Source organism: Crocuta crocuta, unplaced genomic scaffold (genome assembly GCF_008692635.1).
Source record: "Crocuta crocuta isolate KB4526 unplaced genomic scaffold, BGI_CrCroc_1.0 scaffold427, whole genome shotgun sequence".
In the NCBI taxonomy this organism is placed as follows: Eukaryota; Metazoa; Chordata; class Mammalia; order Carnivora; family Hyaenidae; genus Crocuta; species Crocuta crocuta.
In genome coordinates this window covers 1,723,705-1,746,431 of record NW_027533273.1, presented here as the reverse complement: position 1 = coordinate 1,746,431, position 22,727 = coordinate 1,723,705, and the positions used below count along the sequence as shown (strand labels likewise).

At 35.5% G+C, this 22,727-nt stretch overlaps 1 protein-coding gene across 1 annotated transcript in view; it reads right to left on the bottom strand.

The window, feature by feature from the left end:
- Positions 1-22,727, bottom strand: part of ZRANB3 (zinc finger RANBP2-type containing 3) — a 257,774-nt gene that overhangs the window by 75,076 nt on the left and 159,971 nt on the right. Inside the window, exons 6-7 of the mRNA XM_077747849.1 lie at positions 2,205-2,376; positions 333-449 (exon numbers count right to left, since the gene is read on the bottom strand). Of these exons, the coding sequence (XP_077603975.1) occupies positions 333-449; positions 2,205-2,376 (289 nt within the window). The remainder of the gene's footprint in view (positions 1-332; positions 450-2,204; positions 2,377-22,727) is intronic.

Below are 22,727 nucleotides of genomic sequence, written 5' to 3'. Positions count from 1 at the left end.
ACCCTCCCCTGCTCATGCTCTCTCTCTGTCTCTCAGAAATAAAAATGAAAAAACAACAAAAAAAACACATTTAAATGAGGAAGTGTAAAGCTTATTATCTCTCATCAAAGTGTACTCATATATTAGAATGGATCAGTACATGGACTGATATAATGGTGTTCTTTACACCACTGTTTATGTTGAATGTGTCTGATTTTTCCATAAAAGAGAGTTAAAAAAATTAAATGGCAATGACATGCTGTAGTACGCAAATAAGCTGGTGAAATAAAAGCATTAAAATACATTAAATAATTTGTATCAAGACAAACACATGATGTTCCAGCAATGAATACCTTGGCAATAGCAGTTTGTTTAAACATGCGAGTAATCAATCCCATGACAGTCTCGGTGGCACCTGAATTTGGAGCTCTCATTAATTTTTCCCACTCCTCAAAGCTGCTATTCAATTCCTGTGTGGGAGAAAATAAAAATGTTTAGAAATACAACATAAAGAACAGAAGAACAATCAATTAAATAATGTATCATGTCCTACTCTTTTTGTTTTTTCTTTGGAAAGATATAAAAAGAAAATTCCCAAAGATACCAATGTGTTCATTTAAAAACATCAATATGGGGCACCTGGGTGGCTCAGTCAGACCAACTTCAGCTCAGGTCATGATCTCACAGTCTGTGGGTTTGAGCCCTGTGTTCGGCTCTATGCTGCCAGCTAAGGATTCTGTATCTCCCTCTCTCTCTACCCCTCTCCTGCTCGTGCTCTGTCTCTCAAAAATAAATAAACATTATAAAAACCTTTTTTTTAAAACATCAATCTGGATTCAGGTCAGTCACATGTTCACGCCGATGACAGAAACCAATGAAAAGCTGTGGGTGAAAGTTAAGCCCTTTGCTAACACCATAAATCGAACAATGAAAGCTTCCCCATAATAAAAAACATTTTGTGAAGTAAAAATAAAAGTCTTCATACATAAGAAAGGAAAACAGTGAAAATGTATATGGTAGCAGGTACTTTGATAAAGAAATATGATTTCATGTAAATAAGCATAAAGACTTGAGGAANTCTTTTTTTTTTTTTTTTTTTTTTTAGTTTTTAGTATCTATTTATTTATTTTGAGAGAATGAGTGTGTGTGCAAGGAGGGGAGGGGCAGAGAGAAAGGAGAGAGACAAAGCCCCTAGTAGGCTCTGTGCTGATAGTGCAGAGCCCAACACATGGCTCTCTATCTCAAGAGCCATGAGATCATTAGCTGAGCTGAAAGTAAGAGTGTGATGCCTAACTGACTGAGTCACACAGGTGCCCCTCTTTTTCTTTCTAATGCTAACATAATGGATAAAGAAAATCGGATCATTTTATTTTACCAATAACATATTGTTCAATGTTTACAAAATGTCTACCTTAAACTTTCAAGATAAAACAATGTAATAAATGTCTTTGTCAACAAAGTCTCATCCAGATTTAAAGCAATTTCAGAGAATATATAAGCACTGTATTCTCTAAAAGTAAATGTAGGTCAGGATTTCTAAGGAGCTTCACATCTTCCAACATGATCACAGAGTCTTAAGATTTCAAGAAGAAGCCTTCCTCCAATTTACTCTAGAAGACAGCTCATACTTGAAAAAAATCCTAGAGCAAGAAACACAACTTCCCTTCCTAATTATTGGGCTTTACACCCTATAGACTCTTAGAATTCTTAATATTAAATCTTTGTTGCAATTGAAGTGGTTCTTTTTTTCTATAGTGAGCAGAATTTTTTTTCAATCAGGAGGATACTGAATCTTTTCCATTAGTTGATGACTGAAGTTAAATATCTCCTATTCTCTTCTTAAAATGATACAAAGTCAGTTCATATGTTCTATTAATTAAACCTGTTTTAAGAAAGCAGATTTTTCCTTCTATGAAATATCAATATGTACAATCCTTCATAGTGTAATTTAAAATGACTTAAAGTAAGACTTCAAATTGGGACACCTGAGTGTGCCAGTTGGTTAAGTGTCCAACTCTCAGGTTTCAACTCAGGTCATGATCTCACAGATCGTGAGTTCAAGCCTCTCATCAGGCTCTCCACGGACAGTGTAGAACCTGCTTGGATTGTCTCTCTTTCGCTCTCTCTCTCTGTCCCTCCGTTGCTCACACACCCTCTCTCTCAAAATAGATAAATAAATAAAATTTAAAAAGAAAAAAAACTTCTAATCAAACACATGTTCTTACCTTGGCAGCTGCTGATGGAAGATCAAAGGGAATACGCTGTCTGACTTTAGGGGGCAGCTGGGTTAAAACGTCAGTCTTCAATCTTCTGATCATTATGTCACTTAATAGGTGATGAAGTTCACTCAGATTTGATGCTCCTCTATAATCCCACTGAGGCCTTTTACCAAAAAATCTGTTAATGTGCAGAAAAGTTATGTTGCAAAGCTGACTATTAGAACAGGAAAACAATTTATCCAGTGTGTTTTTCCTTTTAATAATAAGGAGCCATGACACTGTTTTTACTGTTATTTCTGAATGCAAATTAGGTTCCAAAAGCTCACCTTGAGAAACAGTCACGAATAAGATTACACATTACTCTCAGCCATAGAAAATGTTAATTGTCTAACATACTGTTTATGCTGAGTAAATGCAAGACTAGAATGAGTGGGTAATTGTAGGTACCACTGGAATTTTGGGTGGGCTCACAAATGGCAGTGTGCTGAGCAGATCTAGTCCCAAGTAGGCACTAAGTGCCAGTATACCAGCTAGTCTACATAACAACCAAACCACCTAAAATAGCCATAATCTCTAAGAGAAGGTATTTCCCACTGAGCTGTTAAGCATAGAAGATTCATCACTTGGTGATCTCTTCTTCCTTTGAAACCACTGAACAGAAAGTAAAGGAAATTAAAAAAAAAAAAAAAGACACACACCCACTGCGAAAGAGAGAAGAGGAGAGAAAACATCATCAGCTAAAAAAAATCTCAACACATATTTCTAAGTCAATGCTGAAAGATCAATGGTCTGTCAAAATTTGGCAAAAGCAAGGAAACCACACTTAAAGTGCTTGCAAAAGTGAACACGTCCTCTAGACCTTTGAGATCAGAAGTTGGAAGCACCAAGCACTGAGGGCAGGTGTAAAGACAAGAGCTGGAATATTGAACTTAGGCATCAAGAGAGCTGGCCTAATAATATCCCCCTATCATTATGACAACTTAAAAACCTTCCCACAAAATTCCCAATCATCTTCTAGGGCCCGTACTACTGAAGATAGCTGGTAGAAAATAATTAACAACAGAAAAACTCCTGTTAGGTTGTATCATGATTACTGATACTAATAATTAAATGACTATCCATTTTAATGGGATTTTGGTGCTTTTTTAGGACAATAGTGTCAATTTTAGGAACTTGAAACTTGTTAACTTAATTTTTTTAATTAAATGTATTTTGATAACAAACATACAAGAATAGTAAGACAACATTAAAAACATGCATTTGCATGTAGAATCAACCAGAAAAGTAGAGTGGATGTAACTACTGTATGATGAAATAATAGATAATATTTGGTGATCAATAAGAAATTAACTTATTTATTATTTTTTTAATTTTTTTTTGGGGGGGGGAGGGCAGACAGAGAGGGAGAGAGAGAATCTTAAGCAGGCTCCACACTGGGTAGAGGAGATTCAATGTAGGGCTGGATCTCACAACCTGTGAGATCATGACCTGAGCCAAAATCAAGAGTCGGAGGCTTAAGCAACTGAGCTACCCAGAAACCCCTGAAATTCACTTGTTATTAAAAAAAAAAACCAACTAAGTGTTGGCATTGTAAAAAAAATACTAGATTTATTTATAATTGCTATAAATTATATTATTGAAATTTGACTTCCTTTAATGTCTTATGTCCACAAATTCATATGAAAATTTACATACTAATGAAAATGGAAGAATAACTTGCCAATACCCAATTATGTCACCATTTTTTCTAACCACAGTCATATAATTAGGTACATCTTCACCTCCTGGTTAAAAAAAAAAAATCTAATGTTCAGAACTACCAACAATGGGAAAAAGAGGCTGGATCTTTTGTTTTTTGAGAATGAAATGTTTACAATTAAAATGAATTCTTCCACACACTCTCCATCTATGCAATACAGGGTGCAGGTATACAACACGCTAGGTGGAGGTCTTCCGGCACAAATGTTTCACAATGGCATGGACAGCACACAGATGTCTTCACACAGGCCAACCACATGGGCCTCACTTGCCTCATTTGGAGCACCAATACTTGTGCTCTGAAAGGGCAACTCTGTTTAGAAGTCAGAACAATCTGATTTCAGATGCCACTGTACTTGTAACAGGCTTGTGACAAAAGGTTTCCTCACTCCTCCAGGAAGGGATGCACTATGGAGAGAAGCTTTTGTGGCCAGCTGCCTCCTGAGTACTTTACCATTGATTGATTGCAAGCCCCGTGCTTAGTATGAGCTATGGTTGAGAGAAATCCTTTCTCCCAACACTCTTTCTTTTTAGGCTGAAGTCAGACTGCTAGAAACAGCACTCTTTAGAGTGTTGGCAAGACCACATGCTTCTGAACATCCTGTCTTAAGTCTGGGGTGCAAAGGGGAAATGACATGGGGAGGGGAGGCTAAAATATATGCCACCTATAAGTGTCTAGTCTCTTTCTGCTAAATTTGATGGTAAATACATAGGCTTTTAGAGTAGCCTGTTCTTTTCTTTAAGCAGCTTTACTGAGATATAATTTAAATGCCATACAATTCAATAATTTAAAGTATACAATTCAAAGATTTTTCATATCCTCTTAGTTATGAGCAACCATCACCACGGTAAATGTTAGAATGTTCTCACCATCTCAAGGAGGAACCCCATAATCTTTAGCTATCACTCCCTTAACCACTGTCCTGCCTCTTTAGCCCTAAGTAAACAATCTATTTTCTATCTCAAAGGATTTCCCTAAACTTTCATATACAGAGAGTTATATACATGTGACTGTCCCCCTCACTTTACTACTTACATAATGTTTTCAAGGTTCACCTGAGCTGTAACACATATTCATTTTTTTTAAGGCTGAATAATATTCCATTATATGGACCTACCACCCCATTTCTCTGTTGACATACACTTTGGTTGTTTCCAACATTTGGCTTTTATAAATAATGTTCCTGAAAACATTCATGTACAAGTATCTGTGTGGACATATATTTTTCATTTCTCTTGGATATATACCTAGGTGTTAAAAAGCTGAGTCATATGGTACAACTACATATAATCATTTGAGGAAGTGTCAGACTGTTTTCCAAAGCAGCTGTATCAGATTACATTACCACCAACTGTATTCAAGGGCTCCAATTTTTCCAAAGCCGTACCAATACTTATCATTTGACTTTTTGATTCCAGCCATCCTAGTGGAAATGAAATGGTAGCTCACGGAGGTTTTGATTCACATTTTCCTGATGATTAATGATGCCAAACATTTTTCTGTCATGTGCTTTTGGCCATTCGCAGGTCTTTTTTAGAAAAATGTTTATGCAAACGCTTTGCCATTAAAAATTTTTTTTAATGTTTACTTTTGAGAGAGAGAGAGAGAGATAGCGAGTGGGGAGGGGCAGAGAGAGGACGAGAGAATACCAAGCAGATTCTGCACTATTAGTGCAGTGCCCCATGTGGGGCTCGAAGCTATGAACTGTGAGATCATGACCTAAGCTGAAGTTGGATGTGAAACCACTGAAGCCTGTATTCAAATAACAGTATTTTACCAGAGCATAACCTGATAGGATTTTATCAGAGTCTGACTGCTTTGGAAGAGAAATACCTAACTCCTTCCCCTGTAGCCATCTTTTCCTGCCTACGTGGGAAAAGGCCACTGAGAAGCACTGGTTTATTTCACAGTCTAGGCACAGGAGTTCAACAAAAAATTGAGACCAATAGACTAAAGAAAGCTTCCCCTCCTTCCACAACTTATACCACTACATTATTAGAAGTCATTTACTAAAGTTCTTTTCACTTGGTTAATCATGTCCGCCTGTCAATAAAAAAATATTATAAGGCATATTGAAAGGTAAAAAACAGTCTGAAGAGACAGAACAAGCATCAGAATCAGAGTTACAAATCCAGAAATGCTGGATTTAAAAAAATATGATAAATATGATAAGGATATGAATGGGAAAGGTAAACAAGCAAGAATAGGTGGATAATATATGCAGAAATGTGGAAATTGTAAGAAAGAATAAAAAGGAAATGCTAAAAACCATAAACAATGTAACATAAATGAAGAATGCCTTTGATGGTCCCATTAAGAGACTGGACATGGGTGAGAAGAGACTCTCTAAACTTCAGGATATGATAATAGAAAATTCCAAACTGAAAAACAGAAGGAAAAAAAAAAACTTGGGGGACCTGGGTGGCTCAGTTAGTCAAGAGACTGACTCTTGATTTCATCTCAGGTCATGATATCACAGTTTGTGACACTGAGCCCCGTGTCGGGCTCCATGCTGACAGCATAGTGCCTGCTTGGGACTCTCTCTCCTTGTCTCTTTACCCCTCCCCTGCTCTCTCTCAAAATAAATAAATAAACTTTAAAAAAAGTTGTTTATTTATTTAAAAAGAATGGTGAGGGATGGTTGCTTATATTAATCTGTGTCCTCCAAAGTCCCCAAATTACCTTCCCAAAGCCCACCAAGTCTATGAATCTCTCTCTTTTTTTTTTAAAGTTAGTTTATTTTTGAGGGAAAGGGTGGGGAGGTAGATATAATAAAGAATCCCAAGCAGCCTCTGCACTGTCAGCACAGAGCCCAATACAGGGCTCAAATTCACAAACCCTGAGATCATGACTTGAGCCACACCAAAAGTCAAATACTTAACTGACTGAGCCACCCAGATGCCCCATGTTTATGGATCTTATTAGCTAAGAGTACCTGTGGTGATGACATATTGCTTAGTATCTTGAGCTGGAGGTCTTTTAAGCACTCAAGGCCTAAGAATTTTCAAAGGCCCATGAAGAGTTTTAAAAATAGGAGAAATGAAGTAAAAAACAGAACAAAACTACCCCCAAAAAACAAATTATCAGCTCCAAATGCCAATAACATCAATTCCAATGATAACAGTATAATCAAGTATACTCTATGAAGTAATTCATTAAATTCTCATACATCTCTCTGATAAGCGAAGTACCAGTATCATCCTTTCTTGTGAACAAGGCAACAAAAGTTCAGAAAGGTTGATGAATTTGTCCAAGGTCTCAAAGGTGGTAACAGCAGTACTAGGATTCAAACTTGGCAGTTAGACTCCAAAGTCCTGCTTGACTAAAATCCATATTTGACATAATATGAAAATTACATTTAATGTGGAACTTGGGATTATTTTGCTATGCCTGAGTTCGTGTGTGTGTGTCTTTGTGTGTGTGTGTGTGTGTATTTTGGAAGCAAAGATGTACAAAAGGAGATTCTGAGACTAAGAAGCATTCCTAAGTTCAGGTCTTGCCCTTTTCTCTCCTGATTCTCAGTTTCCACAGTGTGAAACAGGAAGGGCCACTATTTCAGACAAATGACTGAATAAAATGTAGGTTGTGCCAAATATGGACTATTAAGAAACTATTCATCAGAACTAAGCAACAAAGTGATTAGGAGATTTTTGCAAATCATATCTCAGACAAGGGATTAATATCCAAAAAATTCATACAACTTAACAACAAAACAACCTGATTTTTAAAAAGGGGGCAAAGGATCTAGGTAGACATTTTCCCAAAGAAGACATACAAATCGTCAAAAGGCACATGAAATGATGTTCAACATAACTAGTTATCAGGAAAATACAAAACAAAACCACAATGAGTTAGCACCTCATACCTGTTATAATGGCTGTTATCAAAAAGACAAGTAGTAGTAAATGTTAAAAAAGATGTGGGGAAAATGGAACCTTTGTACTCTGTTGCTGGCAATGTACACTGAGTGTAGCTATTATGGGATACACTATGGAAATTTCTCAAAAAAATTAAGAAAAGGACCACCATATGATACAGTTATTCTACTTTTGGGTATTTATGCAAACCAAAAATGCTGATTCAAAAAGATACACACTTTCTATATTCACTGCAGTATTATTTACAATAGTCTAGAAATGAGTATGTCCATTGATGGAAGAATGGATAAAGATGTGGTGTGCATGTGTGCGCATGACACACACACACACACACACACACTCTCATACACAGAATACTACTCAGCCACAAAAAATAATGAACTCTTGCCATTTGTGACAACATGGATTGATCTTCAAGATATTATGCTAAGTGAAATAAGTCATTCAAGGAAGGGTCATGGTGGGGTGGGAAAAATAGATGAAGGGTATCAACTATATGGTGATGGATGGTAACTAGACTTTTAGTGGTGATCCCTGCATAAAGATGTCTAATTATAATGTACACTTGAAACTATATAATGTCATATACCAATTTTATCTCAATTTAAACAGTTTATAAATAATTCCATGTATCTCCAAATCCAGGAAAATAGCACACTTTTATTAATTAACCACTAGACACACATCTATAGTGCCTTTTCTACATTTTCTACTCCTTATACTTTGATTGTCTCTTCACATGACAACTTTCTATTATTTTCTACAAAGAAAGAGGATTATTCAGATTTGAATCAAGCATGCATGATCACATTTTTTTTTAATAACTGTTACTTTTTAAAAGTTTCTTTCAGGCCTGCAACTTATCAGCATGTTGTGGAAAATTATTTCTGAACTATCAAATTTGAAAAATCTTTTATAAAGTTTGTACCACAAATGAGCTCTAAGAAATCAAAGAACTATGCACAGATTAATCCTTTGGCTCTGTACGTTTCAACCTTGCTTCTCCTCTACTATTCAGAGCCTTCTACCACCAGGTACCAAGGACAAGTTCACAAACAAATGCATCTGCCATCCCTCCTCTAGTATTCTTGTAAGCCATTCCCACATTGAGTTGACTATGACTTAACTATACATGGAAATTACTGAGAACTCTATAAATATAGATCACTAAACTCATGCTCAAATATAATGTGGTAACCAATAAATCAGACTCTCCCCCTCCTCCATGTTTTACTGGTTTTTGTTGTCGTTGTTGTTATTCTTTTTGATTATTTATTCATTTAATTTTGACATCTGTAAGCTGTCTCTGTGCTAAGGATAAAAGCCTGAGGTATAAACCTGAGGTCTTTTCAGTAGAAGTCAGATGACCAATGTTTGAATTTTGAGTTCTGCACCTTTTAGTTGCATAATATTGGACCTATCACTTAATCTTTTAATCCTCACTATTTCCATCTGTAAAGTGGGAAAACAACACCTTTTTTCAAAGGATTATGTAAAGAATGAAATATGAACATATGTGAATAAAACATACAAAGAAATTACTAAAATCAATTCACCATATATGTGAGGCTCTATTTCTAGATTTTCTGTCCTATTCCACTGATCTACATGTCTCCACTCTGTTGATGACTATACACAAAACTAGTGTGAGTTTCCCAACTTTGTTCTTTTTCAAAGATGTGTTGGTTATCCTTTGCCTTTGCAAATGGATTTTACATTTAAAATGCAAATTTCTAGAAAAATCCTTATGGAAATTTGATTATTTGCATTGAATCAATACAACAACTGGCTCTTCTAGTCCATGAACATGGTATTCTTCTTCATTTATTTGGATCTTCTTTTATTCTTTCTTTAATATTTTGAAATTTTTATATGTTTAAGTTTATTAAAAAAAAAACACACCCAGCCTAACTGTTTATAAAGACAGTTACAGCATTTTGCTTTTCCACTACAATATATGAGCATTTAACAACTAACAATTTTGACAAATGATAGAAATGGGGCAAATTTAGAAAACTCTATTCTTACATTAAATAATGACACACCATAAGTGTAATCCAATGTGTAATTCTGGCTGTGTCAACTAAGAAGAATATACAGATTAGAAAGGGGAACCAATCTAATAGAAACACACCAGAAAAAGAAAGTAGAATGGAGATCTATTATAGGAATATAGACTAAAAAACCGGAAATATTCAGAGTATAAAGAGACAATGACTAACAGTAATTATAGACTTGATAAAGAGTAACAGCAGATAAACAGAACATAAACTTGTCCCACAAATCTTGCAATATTATGTTGCTCTGAAACTCAGTAAAGGATCGTTACAAGAAGAGCAGAATGTGTATTACAAAGTAAGTAATCAAACTGCAGATAAAAGGAATCATCAAATTATAATTTTTCTCCACCCTAATCATCATCAGTTGATGGGGTGATAGGTATGGAAAATGCTTCATGAAGATATGGAGAATTTATTTCTAGTCAGACAGTTGGTTATGGGGATGTTTCTCATTCAATGAACTGACTTTTGATGAAAAAAAAAAAAAAACTTGGGGAACTCCAGTGTCCTGAGACATAATACACTGCTCAGAAGATAGTACATGTTCATCAGTGTAACTGGACACCTGAGTGCTCTCAACTTCAAACTGTAGGAAAAATAAGAAGTTGCTGTTTCATTAAGAGAATATAAGAATTCAGATGCAGTGAGCCATATGCATGGGACAGATGGCTTCTCAGGAGTATACTCATCTTCTGTTAGTAGAGTTCTTTGAGCTCTGTAAAACAGCAGATTCTGAAGCACTAGGAACCATTTTAGTAAAAAGAAGCTCAAATGTGTGTAAGAAATTCACAGAATGGAAATCATATCTTATGTTTCTATAGCAGACCATATATTAAGATGTATCTGAATTACCAAATAGTAGTCAGGACCAAGAGAAGCTGACTTACCTGAGGCAAACTACTCACCTAAACCATGTACACCTATAACTCAGTTACAGAGATAAGCCAACATATGAATCCAAGAACTACTTTTCTCATTATTTAGGTACAATTGGGAGCAAATCAAAAATCTATCTGGGTCTATGAAAATGTATTACTTCATGAAATATCTCAAAGTTGTAATATGCCTTCGCAGCTCTTATGCATACCTAAGTTAGAATTGTGAATATTCTAGTATAAGCTTCTTTATTTTTATTTATTTATTTTTTATTTTTAAGAAAGTGGGGAAGAACAGGAGAGGGGCAGAGAGAGAGGGAGATACAGAATCCAAAGCAGGCTCCAGGCTGCAAACTGTCAGCACAGAGCCCGATGGTGGGGATCAAACTCACAAGCCGTAAGATCATGACCTGAGCAGAATTTGGATGCTTAACCAACTAAGCCAACCAGGAGCCCCATCCTAAGTGTAAGCTTTTTAATGGCAAGGACCGTGTCTTTGTATTCCTGGCACCTAGTATAATGCCTGACATACAATAAGTAGTTTATGAATTCATGAAGAAATAAATAATGAATACATCCCCACAGTTCTTTTTTCAGGTCTTTTTTTCCCTTTTAATCCAAAGGTGACTTATCTATTTTGAAGGGAAGGAAGGTCTGAGAGAGAGAGAGAGAGAGAGAGAGAGAGGGAGAGAAAGAAAGAAAATCCCAAGCAGGATCCTCACTGTCAGCACTGACCCCAATGTGGGGACTCAAACTCATGAAACCTGAGATCATGACCTGAGCTAAAATCAACATTTGGTTGCTTCACAGACTTAGCCACCCAGAACCCACACCCCACAGGTTTTGAGAATAAAAATACATGAGAAAGCAAAAACTAAAGCGATAACTGGAGTTTGCAGAGGGACATATAATTAAGCTTGGCAAATTAATTATATTTATCAGTTCTTTCTATGGAAAACCTTCTAACATGAGAAGAAAGAAATTTAAAAGTTATTATACAGTAAGATCAAAGAAAATGAGAGAAAAGAAAATAATGGATTAAGGAATTTCAAACAATTTTTGGAAAAGAGAAAGCAAGTAGAGGAGATGTTCTGGTTCAAACATGGTGAGTGAACACATACATTTATCCTCAATCAAAATGAGTACAAAACAGTATGAATATGTTAACTCACCAGGTCAAAGATAATGCCAACAACACAAAAGGAAAGCCAAAAAACCCAAACCACAACAGCCAACAATGTGAACATATTCTAGAAGTAGAAAAATAGATGAAGATACTAACAAGACTGAGAACATAAAATACTAACAACTTAAAGAAGGCTGTCCACAATTAAAAGCATCAGATACTTTAGGAGTTGGAAGTATGACATGGTAGCTAAAACCAGAACAATGACTGAAAGTCTGTATAAGGAATGCTTAAATGTCCAGATTCTCTAGTCATTCTCATACCAACTCCCAAGGCCACAGTTTTATTGTATAAAGAACCTGAGTCAGAGTTCAAACCTAAAAAACCAGTAATAGTAGAAGCAGGGGAGAGGTGCCATATGAAAACAAGACAGGGGCACCTGGGCGGCTCAGTCGGTTAAGTGTCCAACTTCAGCTCAGGTCATGATCTCATGGTTTGTGGGTTTGAGCCCCGCCTCGGGCTCTGTGCTGACAGCTAGCTCAGAGACTGGAGCCTGCTTCAGATTCTGTGTCTTTCTCTCTCTCTGCCCTCCCCCTGCTCATGCTGTCTCTCAGAAATAAATAAAACATTAAAAAAAAAAAAAAAGAAAACAAGACAGAGATAAAGTCTACATACATACTGAGGGTTGAGAATATTATTCGGCTTCCCTTGTTTATGCCACAAAGATGGTAGCTAGGTTTAAACCTCCACAAACAGCAGAAGAGTGGAGTATACCTTTTTCCCTTAAAAAGTTTAAAAGGTCATGGGGCACCTGGGTGGCTTAGTCACGTAAGTGTCCAAATTCAGCTCGGGTCATGCTCTGTGCTGACAGCTCAGAGTCTGAAGCCTGCTTGGGATTCTTTGTCTCCCTCTCTTTCTGCCGCCCCCCGCCCCCCCACTCTTTTGTTCTCTCTCTCTCAAAACTGAATAAACATGAAAAAAATTTTTTTAAAGTTTAAAAGGTCACAGAAAGACAATGTCTACATATTAATGTTTGGGGATTTCCCAGTGAAAATCTCATACTTTTCTAGTCAAAAAGCTCTTCTAATCAACTAGTTAACTTTTTATGTTTTCTTTTTTTTAATGTTTTTTATTTTGAGAGAGGGAGTGGGTGCATGCACATGTGCATGAGTGGGGGAGGGGGAGAGAGAGGGAAAGAGAGAGAAAGAATCCCAAGCAGGCTCCATGCTGTCAGCGCAGATCCCAACGTGGGGCTCAATATCAGAAACACTGAGATCATGATCTGACCTGAAATCAAGAGTCCGTCACTTAGCTGAGCCACCCAGGTGCCCTAACTTTTTACATTTTCAATCTTAAATATGAATGGACATTCAAATATCAACAGGCATTGAAGAAAGCATCCAACATGTACAACAAAGATGAAAACAAACTGAAAAGAAATTCAGAGTAAACATACAATGCAGCAAACAGAAGAAAAGTCAAAACAAACAAAAATAAACCCAAAAAACCTCAGCAGCAATAAGCATCCCAAAACAGGAAATTCCTTTCACATGAACATTTAGAGGCCACATTAGGGTTGTTAACTGGCCTAGTTTCAATGTTGTTGTGTTTCAGGGAATAGAGAGGCCCCAGGAGATGGAGAAAGATGTGGGCACAGCCAGTTGGTGTAATAGAATAGACACAGTATTTATCAATTAAGTTTGCTATCTTCTATGGTATGGTCTGTGGCACCCCAAAACAATTATGATAGTAACATCAAGGATCTCTGATCAAAGATCACCATAATCAGATATAATTATAACAAAACACTTTAAAATACTGCAGGAATTAACAAAATGTGACACATTTTGTGACATTAATGTGACATTAATGTGGCATTAAGTGAGCAAATGCTGTTTAAAAAATGGCACTTATACATTTAGGTGACATAAGGTTGCCCCAAATCTTCAATTCGTAAAAAATACACTATCTGTGAAGCACAATAAAGCAAAGCACAATTAAATGAGGCATGCTTGTATAGTCTAGAACAATAGTGGCTATGAGTTAAATGTTGAAGCTAATGAAGAGTACATGGGGATTCATTATACTATTGTCTACTTTTGTATATACTGAATTTTTTCCATAATAAGATATTAAAAATAAGATGAGAAAATAAGGGAAAAAACTAAAGTTGGGGAATCAGGAATTCAAAAATGCAATAGAGCAGAATGGCAAAAAAAAATTCAGAATGATAGGTGTGCACCGTGTCCAAAGAGAAAGCAGTTGAAATTAGAGCAAAACAGAGGTCTGTCTGTGGGAAGGGGATCTCCAGGAATATGAAAAAAATAAAAAAGATTATTTTATGTGCTTGTATGACATTTTGGAAGTTGACAGATCTGTTGGAATCTTTGAATACAAATTATGATGGTTTTATTGAAAAACAAAAATGGAAAAAAGGAAGTAATTATAAAAAGTTAACCAAGAAAGAAAAAGTCTACTACTTAATTTTTTTTTTTTTGAATGTTTATTTTATTTTTGAGAGGGAGAGAGAGAGACAGAACACGGACAGGGGAAGGGCAGAAAGAGAGGGAGACACAGAATCTGAAGCAGGCTCTAGGCTCTGAGCTGTCAGCCTAGAGCCTGATGTGGGCTTGAACCCACGAACCGTGAGATCATGACCTGAGTTGAAGTTGGATGCTTAATCAACTGAGCCACTCAGGTGCCCCTCTACTACTTAATCTTGTAGAGAACAATATTTAATTTATTTAGCCCATAGTGAATCATATAGACATGGGTACTGAATTACCAGATAATTCAAACACTGGAAAGGGAGTGGAAGAAAAATGGTGACAAGGGTGTTTAAATTACTGCTCTTTCACTTTTTAGTTTTGTGATTTGGACAAGGGACTTCTTCCAAATCTCAGTTTACTCATCTATAGAATAGACATAGTATCATCATTCTTAATAAAACTGTTGAAAGAATTAAAGCTAATATATCTAAAATATATGTCTTATATATACAATGTAATATGCAGTTAATGAAAATGATATATTTTAGTTATTGATATTGAAAAATATTCTAAAAATAATGTTCAATAAAAAATCATAGTACAGAAGAGTATATATAATATGGCCCTATTTATATAAAATTGCCTACCTATCCATCTCCTCTCTCTCTCTCTCTCTCTCTCTCTCTCTCTCCTTCTCTCGGTCTCTGCCTCTACCCTCTTATTGACCTAAGCAGAGAAGTTATCTAAAGAGAAAGTCATCAAAACACACTTAGTAATGGTTATTTCTACATAGTGAGTGTTTAATTTTTACCTTCTTTAACAAAATGTTTCTTGTTTGATTCGTTACAATAATCATTTTTCCAAAGCAATACCCAATCTTTAAATTAGTAAAAATAAAGGAAAATAAAACAACTTAAAAAGACAAGATTAAAGCATGGGTAACGTGATGCTAAGTGAAATTAGCAGATGATAGCATTATATGTAGGCTATAAAGAAAAATGAAAACAATGTACTTGTTAGTATACTTGGAATTTTTTTCTTTCTAGTTTTATTATATGGTGTTATACGAATTTTTTTGTCATACATATGTATATTTTATAAGTTCTTTCTCATATTAAGCCAAAATCTACTTCCATATTAAGTTTCATTTCTTGATAATAGTTTTGCCCCCTGAGGCCACAAAGACAAAAGTCTAATTCCTTTAAAACATGACAGATCTTTAAATATTTAAAGACTTGTTCCCCTTAAGCCTTCTCTTTTTCAAATTCCTATAGGCTTCATAAGATCAAGCACTATGTCTTATTCATCTTTGTATTGCCGGCAGGTCTGAAATAATGTCTTAAATATAGTAGGCAATCAATAACATAGGCATTTGTAGAGATGAATATGAAATACTCTCACTATTCTGGTCACCCTGTCCCAGCTATGTTTTCATTTGTTAACATACTTCCTACAATATGACTTTTAGTTCCCTCTCAGTTCCTCATGTTCCTTATCTCCAATGACGCTTCTAAAATTCTACTCCAACCATTCCAGCTCTACCTAGTAAATGCAGACATTCTCCCATTCAAGTACTAACCAGGCCTGACCCTGCTTAGCTTCCGAGATCAGACAAGAAAATGCAGACATTCTACTTTGTACTGCCCCACCTTCTAGTCCAGTTGTTCACTTATATCCCCTGTATTTTCACTATCTCATCAGGACCTTTCTGTCAACTGACCACTCTACTTTCACTATATTCACAACATCCTTCCTATCTTCATGTCCTTCCTCACCCTGTATGGATTTCCCAGTCCATACATTACCTTTGGTCTTATTAATATTGCATAATTTCCTTGCCCCACAGTTCACGCATCACAAGTGATTAAAAAAAAAATCTTGGATAGATTGGGTGTTGCTGGGGGAAACTGTACCTTTGCGAGAGTACCGGTTCCACAACAAATCTACAACTGTTCTCAAGTGGATACCAGTATGCTGCTGTGATTTCTGCTACACTAATCTCATTATCTCACTTCCCTTTCAGCAATATTTTACACTGTGTGGTCACTCATTAAACATTCACCCCTCTACTTTTCCATTTCTCTAAACACATAACTGTTTTTCCCATTTCAAAGAAAATAAAACTCATCATCTTCTTGCCACCCCAGAATCTATGGATATTCTCAATATGTCATGTAGCCATAAAAAAGGATGAAGTTATTCATACATACAAAAAAAAAAAAAGGACAAGTAAGTGAACCTCTGCTTAGGTCCATAAGGACAAAATAGAAAACACTGTGGATGTTTATACTATGCAGCATCTGTGTAAAAAATATCAATTTATTGAGGTGCCTGGGTGGCTCAGTTGGTTGAGCATTTGACAGTTCAGGTCATAATCTTGAGGTTTCTGGGTTCAAGTCGAATATCAGGCTCTGTGCTGACAGTGCAGAGCCTGCTGGGGATTCTTTCTCTCTGCCCCTCCCTCCCTCAAAATAAATAAACTTAAAAAATATGAATTTGCTTGCAAATGCACCCAATTTATGTTAAAAAACTAAAAACTACATATAGTTTCCAGAAAATAAGTGAGCAAAATGATATTTTTCAAAGTACACACTCTTATATAGATTTATTAGTTTGAACAATGTGAAAGTGTGGTACATCTAGTCATGTATGTGCCTTTCATGCTTTAAAACCCCACAATGAGGGTGCTAGGGACCAGGGGGAATGGGGAGTTAGTGTTTAATGTTCTGAAGATGGATGATGGTGATGTATGCACAACAAAATGAATGTACTTAATATAACTGAACTATAAACTTAAAACTGAGGAGTGCCTGGGTGGCTCAGTCAGTTAGGCATCTGACTTCAGCTCAGGTCATGACCTCACGAACTGTGAGTCATGAGCTGTGAGGAGTTCGAGCCCCCTATCAGGCTTCTTGCTGACAGCTCAGAACCTGGAGCCTGCCTCAGATTCTGTGTTTCCCTCTCTTTCTGCCCCTCCCCTGCTCACACTCTGTGTCTCTGTCTCTCTCAAAAATAAATAAACATCAAAAAAAATTTTAAAAAACCTTAAAAATGGTTAAAATGCTAATTTTTCTTATGTATATTCACTGTGATAAAAATCTCCTGCAATACTAATAACTAAAAAACATAAAACATCTTCCAGTGCTTGTTACTGTTATTCTGATGAAGAAGATCCCATATAATATGACCTGTAACTAACTCCATTCTGTCTTGAGACTATTCTATTAGCTCAAGAATATTCATATGATCTGGACTACTTTTAGTTTCTCAAAGGCCTAGCAGTTGCTCTTGCTCTCAGACTTAGCACATAAAATTCCTCTTCCTGAAATGCAAATAAATATCACTGACTTACAGGATGCCCTTTCTGTCTTTTGTGACGTGAATGTTCAATCTGTTAAACTCTCCCATAATATCCTTTACTTCACTTTTATGACACTCATTACAACTGTTATTATCTGGTTAGTATTTGCTTGACTTGTGACTTCAGTGAAGGTTGGAACCACGTAGGTCTTTTTCTCTAATGCATATCTGATGCCTAACACATGCATGGCAAATAACAGATAGCCCATAAATATTTTTTTAATGAATGGATTAATTCAAAATTAAACATACTCCAGATGTAGTCTAATCAATGAGTGGAGTAGAACCATCCTTACTTGGAATGTTAATCTGAATAATACGTTTCAGTATTACCTTATTTTTTTTTTTAATGTTTTATTTATTTCTAGGAGAGAGAGAGAGACAGCGTGAGCAGGGGAGGGTCAGAGAGAGAGGGAGTCACAGACTGAAACAGGCTCCAGGCTCTGAGCTGGCAGTCAGCACAGAGCCCGACGCGGGGCTCGAACCCACGAACCGCGAGATCATGACCTAAGCGAAAGTCGGACACTTAACTGACTAAGCCACCCAGGCGCCCCCAGTATTACCTTATTTTAACCAGTGATGACAGACAGGTGACTTCAGCTTAGCCTAGGGTTTTTGAAAACCAGAAGTCTTTTTGAACTAAACTAGTGATAATAGGTGAAGATTTCTCAAATCCCTTCCACACAAAGCAGACTTTCTAAGCATAAGTGCAAGATTTATCCTATTAATTTTTATCTAATTATTTTTCAAACTTATCTCTGCCATCCAGTATATTCACCATTTCTCTTATATATGAGTCATTTGCAAATGGAATAGACCGGACCTCTATTTAGCTCATAGATAAGAACATTAAATGTGGCAGTGCTGAGGACAAAATACAGTGCAATTCCATAAGAGACATTTCTCGAAGCTGACAAGACCTATTAATTAACACTTTTGGAAAATGGCTACAACTACCTTTAATATGTACTGACATCCAGCATTTCCCCTCTTATAAAAATTTAGACAACCTAAGAGGTACAAATGGCACCAGATATCAGCAGTAATGAAAGTTTAGAAGATTTGATAGATTTTCATAAAATATGTTCAGATATTCTTAACCTTTAAGCATGACATCAGGGAGGACAAGTTTGTCTTCCCATAGTGTGCCTTTTGAAGGTGGCTACTGATTAAGAGAATGCTTCGCCGGGTTATATATGTGTCCTCTTTTTCCGTGGAAAAGAACATTTATTAAAGTTGCCATTCCTGAGGTCTTTCTTACTGCCAGGAAAAGTGGGGGGGGGAAAAAAAAAGCAAGATGAAGTCAGATACAGGGCAAGCCATTTAATGTTGCCAGGTGCCTAGAAAGTAACAGAGTGCAACTGGGTGATGTGTAAAAAAACGTCTTTCCTAGCTCTAATGTGCTAATGATTGACAAGAGAATGTGCTGCCTATCCAACTCATGTTAGCATTTATAGCTTCCTCTAACTATAAGGCAGCACAGTGAATGACGTAAGGGATTGCACATAAGGAATGTTCTGGTTGCTTAATACTTTCTCTGTGTCTCTCAACTCAAACCAGGTAGGTAGTTCTATACCTAGACTTCTCATCTAGGTATAGAACTAGATGAGTTCTATACCTAGAACTCATCTAGTTCTGGTACCACATTTGCATTAGTATACTTGCTTGTGATCCCATATATATCTAATAAACTTTATAAAGATTAAGATATATTTTTGCTCAAGCTTCATTTAACTTAATTTGAATATAGCCATGATACTTCAAATATAAAATATGGGTCTAGAACTGAATATCTAACCATAATGTGCTTTCTGCACAATTATAGTGTGAAAATGACATCTTCATGAAATCGAAACATAATGGAAAAAATTTAGCATTCCAAACTAACTTAAAATGCCAGGAAGTGCCTTGATCTGAATCAGAGCTTATGTTACCATACTGGTTTCAAGGTAAAGAAGTAAAGAATAACATAAAATGTTTGAAATGATATCTGGAAGAAAATGTCTTTTGAGAAACATAGTAATGAACTTGAAGTGGTCTTCTCTAGTAAATGGAAATAGAACAAAATCTCCCCAATCATAAAGCATTTCCAAAATATAAATTTTTCTTTGACACAGCATATATATTACCAATCAAGAAAGGGACAGTTATACACTTCTGTTCTCATATGACAAATCCTAATCAGAAAAGATGAAGTGCTCTTTAAGATTTCCTAGTCCCCTAAAAATAAATCCAATTAATATGTTTGTTTTATGTAAGCAAACTTTTGGCATTTGTAGTCTACAATAATTGTGACTAAGAGCTTCCTAACAATATGTAGCATCATGTCTATTTGCAATTATATCTTAAAATTATTTATCATTATTTATGTATAGAAAGACATGACGACATATTCTCATCATAGGACTAGAATAATCTTGAAATTCATATGGAACCACAAAGGACCTCAAATAGCAAAAGGAATCTTGAGAAAAAAGAACAAAGTTAGAGGTCTAAAAATACCAAATTTCAAGATACAGTACAAAGATATAGTATTCAAAGGGTATAGCAGTGGCTATACCACTGGGTATAAATTAATGGAACAAGGTAGAGAGGCCAGAAATAAACCTACACTTATACAGTCAATTAGTTGACAACAATGGGGGTAAGAATATATGATAGGGCTAAGGACAGTCTTTTCAATATATAGTATTATGAAAACTGGACAGCTACAAGCAAAAAAAAAAGCAAGTGGACCACTCCCTTATACCATATACAAAAAAAAAAAAAATCAAAATGGATTAAAGATCTAAATGTGAGACCAGAAACCATACAACTCCTAGAAGAAAACATAAACAGTAAGCTCTTAGACATCACCCTTAGCAATGTATTTATAGATGTGACTCCTCAGGCAAGGGGGAAAAAAAAGCAAAAATGAACTATTGGGACTACACCAAAATAAAAAGCTTTTGGAAAGCAAAGGAAACCATTAACAAAACAAAAAGACAACCGAGTGAATGGAGAATGAAATTTGCAAATGATATATCTGATAAGGAGTTACTAAACACAACATAGAAAGGACTTACAAAACTCAACACTGAAAAAGCAAACAATCTGATTAAAAAATGGGTGAAGGATCTGAATAGACGTTTTCCCAAAGAAGACATACAGATGGCTAATAGCCAGATGAAAAGATGCTCAATTAACGCTGCTAATCATCAGGGAAATGCAATTCTCCAAATCATATTTGTATGATTCTCCAAATCGCATTTGTACTTGCAGCTTCCTCTAAATATAACCCAATCAGAATGGCTAGTAGCAAAAGCAATAAGTGTTGGCAAGGATGTAGAGAAAAGGAATCCCTTGTGCATTGTTATTGGGAATATAACATGGTGCAACCACTATGGATAGCAATATGGAGGTTCCTAAAGAAATTGAAAAGAGAAATACCATACGATACAGTAATTCCACTACTGGATATTTACCCAAAGAAAACAAAAACACTAATTCAAAAGATATATGTACCCCTATGATTATAGCAGCATTATTTACAATAGCCAAATTGAAAGCAACCCAAGTGTCCACTGATAGATGAATAAAGAAGATGTGGTATATAAATACAAAAAATAATCATCAGTCATAAAAGGGAATGGTATTTGCCATTTATGCCAACACAGGTTAACCTAAAGGGTATTATGCTAAGTGAAATAAGTCATACAGACAAAGACAAATACCATATGGTTTAACTTATATGTGGAATCTAAAAAACAAAACAAATGAACAAACACAGGGACAAAGCATATTCCTAAATACAGGGAATAGACTGGTAGTTGCAGAGGGGAAGTGGGTGGGGACATGGGTGAAACAAGTGAAGGGGATTAAGAGGTACAATCTTCCAGTTATAGAATAAGACATGGAGATGAAAAGTACAGTTTAGGGAATATAGTCATAATATTGTAATAATATTGTATGATGACAGCGACTACATCTACTGTGGTGAACACTGTACAGAATTGTCAAATTACTATGCTGTATGACTAAAATTAATATATCATTGTATGTCAACTATACTTTAATAATTAAAAAATTATTAATTACTATAATCAATGATGTATGCTGAATTTTATCAAGTTACATCTCAGCACATATGCAGACGCATAATGAAGTTTTTCCTTTTCATTATTAACATGACTATATTAATACATTTTCTAATATTAAACTATACTTGCTGATATGAATCCCATATACATATGACTAATGTAATAGGTATTTTAATAAGTTTCTGGTTTATACTAATATTGAAGGTTTCTACATTTATAATCTTAAGTAAAAAAAGGTCTGTGTGTGTGTGTGTGTGTGTGTGTTTGTGTGTGTGTGTGGGTGTGTATGATATTGTGTGATAGTATCAGTGTTCAACTGACTTTTTCAAACAGTTTGGAAGGACTCTTTCTATCTCTGTTCTCTACAGCCCTTTAAAAAGCATCAAAACACCATGACTACATAGGGTTATTTTAAAAACTTGTAGACAGATAAAGGAAAACACACATATACAAACACTCACATATGCAGAAAAAATGTACGGGACTAATGGACTCATATCACAAAGAGCTGATTTCTCTAATATATAAACATTACCAGTATATCAGAAAGAAAAAAATAGCCAGTAAGTTTAGTAAAATAAAAGGTAAAGAACATAAACACACAACAATAAGGAAATAAACACAAATGACTCTTATATGTATGAAAAAATGATCAACTGCATTTAATAACACGAGAAGACAAATGTGTATAACAACTACCATTAGAACCATTTCATTGGCAAAATGAAATGATTTATATTTGAAAAATATAAATATAAAAAATATAAATTTGCCACCTTGGTGGCAAGGTGTGGGGAAAGAGACAATTTTACTGCTGGTGGGAATATAAATTGGTATAACTATGGGGGAGCATACTTTGTAAAAATCTAAAAAATATACAAATACACTGTACCATCAATTCTT